At 36.8% G+C, this 15,118-nt stretch overlaps 1 protein-coding gene across 2 annotated transcripts; it reads right to left on the bottom strand.

Moving 5' to 3' along the window:
- Positions 1–1,900: 1,900 nt before the first annotated feature.
- LOC129720836 (mobility group protein 1A-like) lies at positions 1,901–9,767 on the bottom strand. 2 transcript variants are annotated; one of them, XM_055672648.1, is made up of 3 exons: positions 9,611–9,767; positions 3,654–3,851; positions 1,901–3,209 (listed from the first exon to the last, which is right to left on the bottom strand). In XM_055672648.1, exons 2-3 carry the CDS (start codon positions 3,801–3,803, stop codon positions 3,024–3,026), a joined length of 336 nt encoding a protein of 111 aa, XP_055528623.1. In that variant the 5' UTR covers positions 3,804–3,851; positions 9,611–9,767; the 3' UTR covers positions 1,901–3,023. The 2 variants fall into 2 exon arrangements, with proteins under 2 accessions (XP_055528623.1, XP_055528624.1); XM_055672649.1 differs by lacking the exon at positions 9,611–9,767 and adding an exon at positions 5,315–5,477.
- Between the last annotated feature and the right edge of the window lie 5,351 nt (positions 9,768–15,118).

Raw genomic sequence — 15,118 nt, forward strand, 5'->3', positions numbered from 1 at the left:
CAACACGAAAACTGCCCTAGCGGAGAAGACTCATGGTGTGAATGGCAGAAAGCTGCAGCTTCAAACAAGCTGAATAATATCAAACACTCATATTCTGCTCTACCAACTGATTTTTTACAAGGAATCAAGCCAATTTATGAAGATTTAAGCAAAGATGCTCTCCTAGAGCGATGTATTGGCGGATTCACACAAAATAATAATGAGAGTTTGAACCAGCTTATTTGGAAGATTGCGCCGAAAGTTGAGAGTGGTTCAGTAATTATCGTCGAATTTGCATCTTCAGTGGCTGCTTGTGTTTTCAATGAAGGCTGTAAAGCTTATTTAACCTTCCTAGAAGAGAAGCGAATCAGTACTGGTCCAAGTTGTCATGGATGGGCGCTTCTAACCGACGATATTCGAATGAAAAGAGCAGATGAGCGAGCAGCTGAAACCGCTAAAAATGATAGAATCTAAAGCCACTTTACTCGGTGACCAATTTTGGTACTGCAGTAGTCGCGTCGAGTAGCTCGACTAGTTGAAAGTTTTGGACTCAGCTGTCACGATCTATCGAGGCAAACTTCAGTCGGCCTTCGTAATACGCCATTTCACTTGACTCGAAAATGACGATTCGTGAAAAGTTACTCCAAAAAACAGTGAAAAGTCTAATAATAGACTCAATCAATAAACTACACAAAACTACGATCGACAGGAATACGGAATATAAATTTCTGAAACTTTCGGACAAAAAAAAAAGCTGGACGTTTTTATTTACTTATCGACCCAAATCACCTGCAGGTCTTTGCATTCTATACATCGAAGTTCGAACCCCAAAACGACCAAAGGCGGGGCACCTCATTGGACATTGATTTAGGTTCAGAGACTGTAGAACAGATTCAAGCCAACGTTGACGGAGTCAACGGCCAAATTCTCACAATCATCAGATGGCTTTGAGGTCGTATTATAGAAGCTTCGACGAGCAATATGTCTCATTTGAATTGCATGGTCGAGTAGACTCGTCTTCTGTTATTACAGGCCCTTTGTCACCAATACGGGAATTACCAATTCGCACCCCCACAGATCAGTTATTTCCAGAAGCAGTTTTATAAGGTTGCCATTAGCCCAATGTTACAGTAACTAAGGGTTACTACACTGCCCATAATCGCATATTTGTAACATTTGCAAAATTGGTTGTTCGACCAATTCGCACTTTTATATTTTGACCTTAAATGCATTGTTACTAATATATTCTCGCAAATAGACACTTTAACTAAACTTAGTATCATGAAGAAAGCACTAATTTACACTATGTATACATTGAATATAACTTTTAAAGTCAAATTGGTTGAAATTTTTGCAATGATACATTTATGCCGTCACTTTCAAGCTACTTTTGGAATATATCACATGGAAAAAGAAGTTTTTCATGTATTCAACAAGCATGAGCTGAACATCAGAAACGGATCACCGGTGGTTGGTTACCGGACCAGAATAACTTCCGAGCTCCAAAGGATGCAGATGTGGATTTGGATGGAAACTTTTTTGACAAAAAAGTTGAAAAAGTTAAGTAGTGTGACAATTATGCGGTTATTTACGCTATGTGACAAAATAACTTGGTATTTTTTACGACTTTTTTCACACAAACATAAGCATATTTTTCCAGATGTAAAAAGTACATACTATTCTAAGCATTTCCCAATAAAAAGCACGAAATCCATAAAATGTCGAATGTTACAATTATGCGATCACAGGCAGTACAGTACAACACAAAATAATCGAAGAGTGTCGAATTCTAACGACTAAGAGAAGGCAAGATAGACAAACTACGAAATAGACTGGATCCATTCCTTTCCAATTGTCCAAACAACGGAATAAACAGCATAATAATGCTACATACGTAAATACAAATAACAAGACAACGTGCTAATTTTTACAATCTTAGTTTTTTATTTAAACTAACTCCAACTGTGTGTGTGTGTGTGGGTTGTCACATCCAGACGTGTGTCCTACTGCCTTCACAGGCGTATAGGCACACGAAATCAAGACTAATAGTAAGATTTTTCAAACAAACGAAAAATAAAAAACCACTTGCTACTACAAAATACCACAAATCGAGAGAGAAAACCATCCACGTGTGGGCGTGTGTGTTATGTCTGGGTAGCTATTTACGCGTTCATTGTGATTATTCTTCAATACTTTTCTTTTATATCTTATCATACTCTTCTATAATCAACCGACACGATCGAGAGAGAAAACAAAAACGAGAAGAAATATTCATGTTTTAAAACAAACTCTGTTTAGCGTTTATTTTTGTTGTAAGGTTTTCTACTGTAGAAAATTACTGGTTGCTACAGGAAAATTTCCATTTTTTTCTAAGTATAGTTACGCTTTGCTTTGTGTAATTTGCTGTGAGTACACTTATGTCTTACGGTTTTCCTTCTCCTAAGATTACATTTTTTTAATTTTTTTGTTTCATACACATTTAATTAACTTAAAAGTATGTTTTCGTTTTTATGGTTGTTTTTTTTTGTGTTTTAAAATTTTTCTTAGTTCTCCTGCGTTAATATTACATGGCCTTCCTTAAAAAAATAAAGGGGATGTACGTGTGTTTTCTGTTATCATGTAAAATGTTTTGTAGAAAGAAAATAACAAACGTCCGGAGTTCACTGCCAATTGCTATTAATTTTGTCGGTTTTGGAAAAGTGAGACGAAAAAACGTTCTCGCAATCTAGTTTCGTCAATCCGAATCGGTTTTCGGAGAGACTAACCACCTTTCCCGAAGGTGGTTTGCGGATACAAACAATTTAAATCGTTCACTTTGTTTTTCATTTGCATCGTGCTTTGCTGTGTAGTTTGTATCTTAATGATGCTGTCTAGACTATGATTTCGCTTTCTGATAATGATGATTTGGCGTCTGTTGCTAGTCCTGATTCTGCTGTTGAGAAGTAAGGCCCCGAACATTTATACAATAAATTAAAAATAATTTTTTTTGTAATTTTTACGGCTTTTTTGTTGTCAGTTTTTGTTTACTTTAAAGATTGATTAGTTCAGTCGCTCTCTTCTCCAGACTCATCATCGTCATCGTCGGAGTCCTTCTTTTTGCTCTTCTTGGGGGCCTTCTTGGCACCCTTGCTCTTCTTCTTGCCAGCATCCTTGCTGCCACCATTTCGCTCGAATTCCTGAACGGCTTTGTTGTATTCGTCCTTCATTTTGGCAGCCTTGTTCTCCCATTCCTAGTTTGGTTTGTGATCGGAAGGAATAAAAAAGCGGTTGGGGCATAAGACTTGCGACATTGATTTTTAAATAAGGCGGCATCCATAAGTTACGTAACACTAATAGGGGGAGGGGGTATATCCTTTGGCGTTACGATTTGTTGATAGGGGAGGTAAGAACAGCGTTACGTAACACAAAATTCTGGAGAGACTCTTCAAAACGAGCATTTTTGTCAAGCAAATTTTTCTACAGCGTTACGTAATTTTTATTGTGGAATAGATGTTGGCGTTACGTTCCGTTTCGTGGAGAGGGGGGGGGGGTCAAACAATTAGTTTTTTTTTGAGTTACATAATTTATGGACGTCGCATAATTTGTTGCAAATTCCAACACAGCGAATAACTTTTCGGTCGAAACGTTCAACAAAACAATTAAGTTGAGATAAACATTGAAAAGAGGATACTTACGGTCTTGTCCTTCATGCCTCTCCATAGCTCACCACCTTTTTTGGCGATTTCGGTCACCTTGATTCCGGGGTTCTCCTTCTTGATCTGTTCGCGGGCAGAGTTTAACCACAGCATATAGGCGGACAGAGGACGCTTTGGTTTCTCGGCCATTGTGTTGTAGTGCTTTTTACTGTCTTAGAAAAAAGCAAGTACGAAAATCTGTAAATAAAATAATAAAATATGGAATAAGTGAACATGGGAATATTTTAGCCGTTACTTTTTATGTATGTTCTAGAATCCAAAAATTCCAACCTTTTAAGGTATTCAAACAAATTGGATTTATAAGGGCAGCATTTTCTGATTCAGGTGAATAGTAGTAATGTTGTAAATGTAGGAAGAATATGAGCAAGGAACAGCACTAATAGTATGTAAAACTAATCCCAGGAATTCAGTATTATTCTTTTGAATCGATATGCGAAAATAAATTTTTGTTTGCAAATTATTTCTAATAGGTTGTGTTCTGTTTCGTAAACTCTTCTATTGGGAGAAATTTTAACATTTTCGATTCATTGTTATTGTCGTATCTTGAACTCCGTAACGCGCGACTAAATCATGAAGTATTTGCACAAGTTGATGACAGGTTTTAACAGTTTCTAAAGAACATCGGCTTCTCATGGTTGCAATTCCCTGCAATAGAGATGGTCGTCGGATTCGGGTTTAATAAAAAAGTTTCGGGTTCGGGTCGGGTTTCAAGCGAAAAAAAATCGTGTACGGGTTTGAAAAAAGCCAAACCCGACCATCTCTACCCTGCAACTCATCCATAGACGTTTTAATAAGGATCAAAGTTTCGGAGATACACTTTATCTCCTCAATCACAAATAAACAATTTGACTATTTTTTACCTAGGATTTAACATTCCTCTACGGGAAACTGAACACGATAAGAATTTGCCCTTTCATCGTTCAGAATGAAAAGGTAGCAATCAGAAACATTTTTGGGTAGATTTTCGGCTCCCATCACGTAAGCCACGCTATCAATTTAAGCTCCAATTGAATAAGTCGCTTTCCGGTAGCAGCAAGCCACGCGGCGGATAATTTTTATCCGTTACATGACAAGCGATCGAATATCAAGTCTTCTTTTGCTTTCGCTTGAAGGCGCAAGTTGTTCTATTCGCCATCCGTCAAACAGTATGCGCTGCTGCTGTGGTTGAAACCAACCAACGCGCTTACAGTAGCGAGTGTGGTATGGCAAGCTTGGCTCCATATCTCTTCTCCGGTCGTTTACTTCTATGCTTTTATGCTTTCCATACAAAATGGACGACCGAAATTTGTATGAAGCAAGCGCGCGCGTCCTTTCGACACACAGTAAGCTTCGTGTGGACAGGCAAACTGGGGGGGTCACCTCTATATTATACTGCCATTGGGAATCAACTACTTTTTTACTCCTCTCCGGTTCCCTAGGAGACGCACAGAAAGAGGACGCTCATTTCATGCTTATGCTTCCGCTTAATGGAAAATCGATATTCCACGGCGGGAAAGGCACTTTAATTTTCTCATTTCGACGGCTTATTTTTGCGCCAGATTTTCTTTGTGCATATTAAATTTTTATAGTAAATTTTTTGTTCACTAAAAAATAGCCGGTAATAAAAACGTAAACATAACCAATACAGCTCGAAAACGCACCTTTTTCTTTGCTGTAGTGTTGAAAGCTTCTTAATCACCAACACCACTTTATCTTCAGAACTTGCTTTTTTTTTCTTCTCTCGGCCGGGAACCCGCAAGGAGCAATACTGAAAACACAACCGACTGGATCGACGAATAATGTTGCGACTAAATGGTCGGTTGCTCTATGAGTTGCCGAGTCTTTCACCTCGTCAATTAGAGGCCTAGAGGCTAGGTGAAGTTTGCTTCCGATTCGCCCTCACACATCCTTCGCCGGTAGCGGTATGGGTAAAAGCTCACTTCAGCTCGCACACAGCGACCGGTGGAACCGCGTGCGGATCGTGCGGATAGATGAATTTTGCCTCGGTTGCTTCGACTATGGAGTGAATTTTTCGCCAGTGTCCCGCACGGTTGATGGCGTCGGTAGCCATTTGAGCGGTTCGACGTTGAACTCGTGTTTGCTTCAGCTAAGGGCCATTATGTTCGAAGCGCGAATATTATTTTACCAAATTTTGGATTCTAGATTCACCAAACGAAAAATTTAGCTAACCCAAACGATTATAGCCAGTGTTAATTATGTTTCAGCAAAGTCTTAACACTGCATTCCATTTCGATTGCATGAAAAGCCAGCTTTAAAATTTGCTGATAAACCGGCGATTTCTCATTTGTACGGTACTTTTAGACCGCAAAATTTCACAATATCGATCGTGCTCATCAGCTAGTATTATATAAACAACTTTAACGTTAGTTTAAAAACATTATTGATGAAAAAAATCAATTTTTCTTCCATATTGAGGCGGCCAGCCAGTCCTAATAACCGCCATACACGGACACGGCGCTCTGGTTTTCAAAAAGTTGTGACGCCATCGAACGGATCAGACACTGCCCGATTTTGTGGCCCGTACAAGAGCACTTCAGCTCGGCTGCTTGGGTGGTGTATTTGTTGAGGCACAGTATAGAGAAAATCGTTCGCATCTGCCGCCTGCTTCGATACATGCTACTGGCTGCTGGCATCAGAGTTGCCAATAAAATTTTGGATTTAACTGGAAAAAGGCTAAAGAAAAAACTGGATTCCAGATATATTTAGAAAGAAGCAAAAAAATGATTGAGAAAGCTTTTCTGTTCTGTTCTGTTCAGAACTGTCTTTTTTCGGGCTTACATTTTGTTGAAATTATGGACTGAATCTCAAAATTAAGAAAACAGAGCTTTTTCATTTACTTTTATCTTTAACAAAAGTATTGACGCAACATTTTCTTTCGTTACATCAGTGATGTTGAAATTTCAATGATTTCTGACTTCGTTATCTCTTGGTATCAAATTCTCCTAACAGCAAATAGATGATTTTTTTCATGGTCTGGTGAAATCTATTTGTTTGATTTCATCTCAACCATGTCATGAAGTCTTTAATTTGACTGTGTTTCGTGCGAGAAGCTAGAACACTGAAAATACTGTTAAGAATTGTCAAAATAAATTATCAATCTACAAAATTTACGTTTCAAAAATATTTCCGAAAGCCAATCGGAGCTTGAGTGAATAAAAAACTGAATAAAACTGGCAAATATCTGAAAAAACTGGAAAATTTTGGGAATAAACTGTTTGACTGGATCACTTGTAAAAAACTGGAGGAATCCAGTTTAAACTGGAACATTGGCAACCCTGGCTGGCATATTACAACCACGATTTCCGTTGTTCGAACGGGTGCGATAATGAACAGTATCGGGGTGATGTTCATGCTTCTTGCTACGTTCAACCCGAAATCGGTTCAAAACGGTTGTTATGACGAAAGCTGCGTGTAAAGGATGTAAAGCGCGCAAAAATGTTTACTCTTTCAGGAATTTGGTTGATCCTGCAAGCATTGACTGATTTTTGTTTTTTTTTGATGCTGTATAATTGATACAGTAGATTTTTATGCAATTTAAGTGCTCAGTATTTTATTTATTGGTATGAAGGAACAGTCAGCTTTTGTCAAAATTGTGACGTTTGTTGAAACTGTAATTCAACAAACAAAAAGTTGAGTTTGGTGATACTTTTTACAGCAATTGTTTGTTTTTTTTTCTACTTCAAGTGAACAAAAAGCAAGCATCAATAAAATTTTCAGTTTCTAGAGTGGACAATAGAAAAGAATTCTTTTGTGAAAGTGTTTTGTGAAAAGTTGTTTGCTGAGTTCAGAAAAAACAATGTCTGAAGAATATCAGCATTCGAAAATTGTTTCATTATAAAAGGGGAAAATTATAAAATTTATTGAATGTGACAGTTGAAGCAAACTTTTTTATTCCTGAAGTCTTAAACCAAATATCACTCAATGATCACAAATTCGAATTTATTCAAATGGCATTCGAAGCAAAATAAATTCATTTCAAAGTGATAACTAACTAAAAGCAAAATATGAATAGTAGGGTGGCAATGATTGTATGGAAAAATTTCATCATCGAATTTCTAAAACTCGACAATGCACATTTTGTTCATTGGTCCAAAAAAAATGATATGTGCAAAGTTTTAGCCCAATCGGTCATGATTTAGGGGTGCCTCAAAGCGCTCAAAGTTGTGATTTTTCCACCCTCGAAAGTACATGAAGTTGGGAAAATCGAAACTTGTTTCCGATGCCAAATGACTTAAAAATGCATGAAACGGCCAGATCTACTGTTATCTCGAAAAAAAATTTTGACTGAAAATCTGGAACTTTTCGCCGTTCTCTGGGCAGCCTCCGGTTTAATTTTCCCAATTTTATTTGCTCCCCCCTTGGTAGTTTTTCGAGAGTAGAAAAATTACAACTTTGAGCGCTTTGGGGCACCCCTAAATCATGTCCGATCGAGCTGAAATTTTGCACAGATAGTTTTTTGAGCCAATAAACAAAATGTACATGGTCGGTTTTCGAAACTTGACATGACCCTTTTCGCTGTCACTCAAATGAATAGTGTTAAACTATAAAAATTTTCAATACTCTGTCAAGGGTGGGATTGTGCATTCAAAATTTACATGTTCAAGCACATACGTTATTTCACATGTTACTAGAAAAACCCAATATTCTATTGGTCTGAATAAACATTATTTGGTTTGCATTGTTTTTTGGTTTTTTTTTTTCATTGTGACATATAGACTCAGATAATTTCTTTCTTTTTTTCGTTCCAATATTCGAATATCTATTTGCCTAACTTAACTCAAAACGAATAAACTATTCTCAAAGAAATAGCATGTCGCAATAGGAAGAGGATAATGTTATACCCAGTCCAATTAAACTGCAATAACCAGTAAGATTCTGAACATAGAATACATTTCAATTTATATCACATGATTACTTTACAGCAAAACAGTAAAATATAAGTATTATAATTGTGACACCACCAATATTCGACTCAATTATTTATAAAAAAAAAATTAAAAAAAAAAACTTCAGAGATGAACTAAAAATTAAACAATGTAGCATGACTTCTCAGCAAATAGTATTAGTTGGGCACATATTTTTTCGTTCCCGCATACTTCAACCGGTTGCGAGTAGCTTTCAAACCTTCATTCATTCAAACTATTCATTCTGAAAGTTCTCCGGGTTCACGTGGGCTTCGCGCTATCAGTGCCAACCAACACCTGCGCAGCAACCACTCTAGCGGGGCCACTGGTGTTAGTGCTCAGGCGCGCCCCTGTGTATGAGTAAACTCGTTGTGAATGAAACTCGGTCGCTCCAACAAGGCGACGACGGCCGTCATCATCTTCGAACAAAAATTTCAGCTCCTATGGCCAAGTTCATCTTTTTGCGAAGGAAAATTGTTTTGGCGCGAAATGGGTCAAACTCGGAAACTTCCCTCCGGATACCCTGGAACAATGGTACCAATCGATGCGGGACGCAAAACTAGGACGATCGTGGAACACGGTTCCTCGATTCGAGCCAGTTGGTTGAAGAAATTTATTTTTTAAATTTTGCCCCTTGCAATTGTTCGACGACTAGTACTAGAGTGGAAGCCATTTGTTCGTCATGGCTCAAGCCATTTTGCTTTTCGGCAATTTTTTTCTTCAACCAAAAATACAAGTGGAGCATAAATGGCGTCCCAGCTGCTAGCTGGGGCTTGCAAAAAACGCCCTGACCACGTTCCCGGTTCTGCCCGGTAGTATTTCCGCCGAAAAAAGCAGTCTTCCGAGGCCGACTCGGCTGCGACCATTTTTATATGGCCGCCATAGAAGAAATTTGTTCGCGAACCCACGCCAGTCAACCGCTTGGATTTAACCATTTTCGGCTGGAAATAAGTACCAGATTTCCGGAACCAACACGGAATAAACCCTTTGAAAGATGTGGCCGCAGGGCCTAGAATGCGAAAATCCACTCACCGGAGTAATTTCCTGGAGAATTTCACTGTTCAAAACTCACTAATTTATGATCACTTTTTTCCTATAGAGGAACACTTCGAACAGAACTGCTAACTCTGGCTACTATGGACAGAAGAGAAGCTCGAACAAGGCAGCAAAGTCCGGTTGGCCTGGCTTGTACTGGGTTGGTTCGGTCGTTCGGTTGAATATTCACTCATACAGTGATACGTTGGCAGCCGTCGTGCACTCACACACGCATCCGAAGATGACGGAGTGGGAGCTTTTTTGTGCGTGGCGCGTTTGTTTTTCCTTTGCACTGATATGCCACCGGGAGTGGTGGTGGTGCTATTATCGCCGTGAATCCCGTATCGTAAATGAAAGCGCACAGCTTTCCTCATCTGACAGTTCACAGTTGTTTATTCGACAAGTTGCGCCGTCGTGGATATGCGCTTTTTTATTTATAAATGCCTCCTTATTATCATAAATTCAAAATTTGTTAGTTATAACCTCATTTGATTGTTATAACCTCAGAAGAAGATACACTAACATAGCCAATTTGAACAATTATGAAAATGGGACATAATTGTGAGTTAATTTCTATTTTACTTGCAGTTATTTTGATAGTAATACAGTATTTTTGAGTTATTAGCAGGCCTAAAACTTCTGCATCATTGTTCTATCGTGGCTGTATCGGATAAATACAATCATGGATTATTTTCTGTGATTCTGTCTCTCTAGCTTTAATTAAATAGTTTCAAATATATGAATTAACATACAGAACAGCTGATGTTGACGCCATTCGCGCGTGCTGTCCAGGTAGAAGAGAATCAAAATAAACATGAGCTTGTGTGAATGTCCCATGTCTAACACTTCTTTCAACGAAACATAATTAAAAACATGGTTGTTTACAGTTTACAGATAAAGACGAAACGACAGTTGTCATTTGAGGATATTTTATATATAATATAATAGGAAGTGTATTTAAAAATTCATTTATCAATTTGCTACACCGTTTTTCTAGTAGCTTGGTCCCAAAAAAGCTGTCTGGAGCTAAGCTATATTATCAAATTTCAAATATCAGGGTGTTTACTATAAGCCTGATCCGAGCATATTGTCACCAATATGACATACTTTCTTTTCCCTTTGTATCGTTTTTTGGTGTATGTGTATTGTACAACATTCAAATGTACAAAAGCGGCGATTGCTGGATCCTTTCCTCTTTCAGGAAACCGTTAACGACGCAATCGTTTCACGTTGATGATTGATGATTTATTAACTCCTCTATGTACTACTTACTCTTTTTTTCAATACATTCTACGTAGAGTTTGTTAGCGCTGCAATTAATATTGTTGCTCTTGCTGTTGCATATAATTGAATTTAATTTGGTTCCATCAATTAGTAGCAAGGAAATCTTTGCATTCAATTTTTAGAAATTTTCATGTTGCAACAAACACGCTTGGGAAAGTGAAATGCTTCCAGATGAGAAACAGCAGTACGTAGACACACAGAGGGACGTTAAATTTTTGTCCGTTATGGAATAGGTGCAGGCACAAGCACAATTCGGTCTCTGGTTTCCCATGCTGGAAGGTATGCTGAAAAAAGGACCGCTGCATTAAAGGATGCATTATATTTTACGAGCGGGGAAAGGGAGCAATATGCACGAGAGCGTTGAGGCGTGAAGGAAAAGCGAGGCCAATCTTTTCTAACGGAAAGCATCAATTGTTGGTTTCATGTTGCCATTTATGGTAGCAAAAATCTTACCATTTTGACAACACAAACAGAATCGAATTACCTATAGAGCCGTGTTACAGAAGCTTCGACGAACAACTTGTCTCATTTGAAATACATGATGTAGACTAGAGAGTCTACGCGGCTGCTGTAGTATGAAACATAAATAAGAATGTTTGAATTTTTATTTTTAAATCGTTATGTTTTTGTGCTTTGTGATACTGTATTTAATAAAATTTAGCTTAGAAATTAATCTATGAAAAGGCAGTCTCTAATATAGAACAAAAATGCTAGATGAAATGTACGGTATTTTCATGATATCAGAATTATTACTGTTCATTTTTTACTGCTCCTGTTAAGAGTGCTAAAATAAGTAGGAAATTCATTCGTTTTCACAGTTAAAAAACGCAAGCTGTGGAAATTTCGCATCACATAGAATTGAAGAAATTCAATCCAGTAAAATTTTCAAAGATGGTAAATTGTGGAACGCATCTCTTTTACTGTTTTTTTTTTTTTTTTTTTTTTTTTTTTTAAGGGGGGATTTGTTAGTAGCTTAAGTATTTATGATAAATATTAGTAAATAATGAGTATGTGTGTCCAATCACAAATGGTGACTTCTCAACACTGTTAGAAATTTGTAATTTTAATTGTTAGGATTTGTTTGCTTTCGCAATTAGGACTTATCATTCGTAGGGATTTAAACCTACTTGTCAGAAAAGGGGAAGTAAACTTACAACTAACTTAATTGCTAACTTATTGGCTATAAAGAGAGCTTATCGTAGCAATTGAGGATTGCAACGATTTTTGTCGAAAATTATTAATAATTTTATTTGACATAGCTTCTAATGGTTCAACACCAGTAAGTCTATGTAATTCGAGTGTACCAAACCAAGGAGGACGCTTCAAAATCATTTTCAGAATTTTATTCTGAATCCTTTGGAGCGTTTTTTTCCTTGTTGAACAGCAACTTGACCAGATCGGTACAGCATAAAGCATTGCTGGTCTAAAAATTTGTTTGTAAATCAAAAGTTTGTTCTTTAAACAAAGTTTAGAATTGCTGTTAATGAGATGATATAAACATCTCGTATATTTGGTGCACTTGGCTTGTATACTCTCAATGTGCTCTTTGAAAATAAGTTTTTTATCATAAATTAGTCCCAAGTACTTAACCTTGTCGGACCAACTTAAAATAACCCCATTCATCTTGACAACGTGATTATTGTTTGGCTTAAGGAAAGAAGCCCTAGGCTTATGCGGAAAAATTATCATTTGAGTTTTAGAAGCATTGGGAGAGATTTTCCACTTTTGCAAGTAGGAAGAAAAAATATCTAAACTTTTCTGCAATCGACTGCATATGACACGAAGACTTTTTCCTTTTACGGAAATGCTTGTGTCATCGCAGAACAATGACTTTGTGCATCCTGGAGGCAAATCAGGAAGATCTGAAGTGAATATGTTGTACAGGACTGGACCCAAGACTGAACCTTGAGGTACACCTGCTCTGACAGGAAATCTATCAGATTTTGAATTCTGATAGACAACCTGCAGAGTTCGATCAGTAAGATAATTTTTTAAAACTTTGATTAGGAAAATTGGAAAATTAAAAATTTGCAATTTCGCAATCAAACCTTTATGCCAAACACTGTCGAATTCTTTTTCTATGTCTAAAAGAGCAGCTCCAGTGGAATAACCATCAGATTTGCTCGTATCATATTAGTAACTCTGAGCAATTGATGAGTTGTGGAATGCCCATGGCGAAATCCAAAGACATCATTCTGTTAAGAATAATTCTCTCAAACAGTTTACTCATTGAAGAAAGCAAACTGGTTGGTCGATAACTTGAAACTTCAGCTGGGTTCTTATCCGGTTTTAAAATTGGAGTAATTTTTGCATTTTTCCATAATTTGGGAAAATATGCAATTTTGAAGCAGCAATTGAAAATTTTCACTAAAAATTCCATTGTGCTCTCAGGGAGATGTTTGATTAGTATATTAAAGATTCCATCGTCACCAGGTGCTTTCATATTTTTGAAATTTTTAATAATTGATTTAATCTCATTCAAGTTAGTTTCAATTATTTCTGCAGGTAAAAAATTCTGGGAAGAAATTGAATCAAATTGACGTGTGACTTCATTTTCAATTGGACTCACAAAATTCAAATTTGAGTTATGAACACTCTCAAACTGCTGAGCAAGTCTTTGAGCCTTTTGTTCATTGGATACAAGAAAACGTTCACCATCTTTAAAAACTGAAATAGGCTTTGAAGGTTTCTTAAGAATCTTCGACAGCTTCCAAAAAGGTTTTGAATATGGTTTCAATTTTTCAACTTTAGTCTCAAAATTTTGATTTCTCAGAAGAGTAAATCTATGTTTAATCTCTTTCTGTAAATCTTTATAAATAGTTTTGAAAACAGGGTCACGAGAACGTTGATATTGACGTCTGCGGACATTTTTCAAACGAATTAGAAGTTGAAGATTTTCGTCAATTATTGGTGAATCAAATTTCACTTGAGCCTTTGGGACAGAATAATTCCTGGCATCAACAATTGCACATTTTAATGCTTCCAAAGCGGAATCAATATTCACTTCGTTTTGCAAATCAAGCTCATTATTGAAATTTCTCTCAATATGAATTTTGTATCTTTCCCAATTAGCCTTGTTATAATTAAAAACAGAGCTCATAGGGTTTAGAACTGATTCATGTGATAAAGAAAAAGTTATTGGAAGATGGTCAGAATCAAAATCAGCATGTGTGATCAAATCACTACATACATGACTTTGATCTGTTAGCACCAAATCAATTGTTGAAGGGTTTCTTACAGAAGAAAAGCATGTAGGACTGTTCGGAGATAAAATAGAATAGTATCCTGAAGAACAATAATTGAATAAAATTTTGCCATTGGAATTACTTTGAGAATTATTCCATGAACGATGATAAGCGTTAAAATCGCCGATTATAAAAAATTTCGAACGATTTCTGTTTTTGTAAATCACCTTGAGTTTTTGTAAATCACCTTTAAAATAATTTTTGTGCTCGCGTGTGCATTGAAATGGTAAATATGCTGCGTCAATAAATAAAATCCCAAGTTCAGTTTGAACTTCAATTCCCAAAGTTTCAATAACTTTCGTCTCAAGATGGGGAAGAGCACGATGTTTGAATTGGCGATGAATAACAATTGCAACTCCACCGCCGGAGCCCTGAATCCTATCGTATCTATGAACCACGTAATTGGGATCATATTTTAATTTAATGTTAGGTTTCAAAAATGTTTCAGTAATAATTGCAATGTGCACATTATTTACTGTTAAAAAATTAAAAAGCTCATTCCAATTTAATATTTTAATTGTTTTATTTAAAATCATTGCTAAATTTTAAATTAGAAACAATTTTAATAGTAAAATTTGTGCCTATTTGAATGGCTTCAAACATTGATTTTGCCTGCAACATGGCGTTCATAAGATCGAACATTGCCTGTTGCAAAAGTTTACCTGCCGTAATAGGCCCCAGGCAGTTGACATTAGAAAAAATATTTTCGGCAGCAATATTAGCTGGAGTAATAGGTGTACAATTATTTTCTAGCGTGTTTGCTTACCCATATTAACGGTAATTTTCGAACTACCAACACTAGGCGGTAGAATGTTCGAACTACCTGTAACCTGTGCATAAGTTAAACGGGTATGCAAAGGAGTAGGTAAACTATGCGTCACTTCTACGCTTGGAGAATTTTGTTTTGAAGTTTGTTTTGAATTTTGTTTACCTTGCCTTGCCTTAACAATTGCTAAACGGGCTGGGCATTGATAAA

Source organism: Wyeomyia smithii, chromosome 2 (assembly GCF_029784165.1).
Source record: "Wyeomyia smithii strain HCP4-BCI-WySm-NY-G18 chromosome 2, ASM2978416v1, whole genome shotgun sequence".
Classification (NCBI taxonomy): Eukaryota; Metazoa; Arthropoda; class Insecta; order Diptera; family Culicidae; genus Wyeomyia; species Wyeomyia smithii.

Coding starts and splice junctions, on each gene's coding strand:
- LOC129720836 (XM_055672648.1), bottom strand. CDS start 3,803: ATGGCCGAGAAACCAAAGCGTCCTCTGTCCGCCTATATGCTGTGGTTA. Junction 3,210..3,653: donor GAGGCATGAAGGACAAGACC/GTAAGTATCCTC, acceptor AAACCAAACTAG/GAATGGGAGAACAAGGCTGC.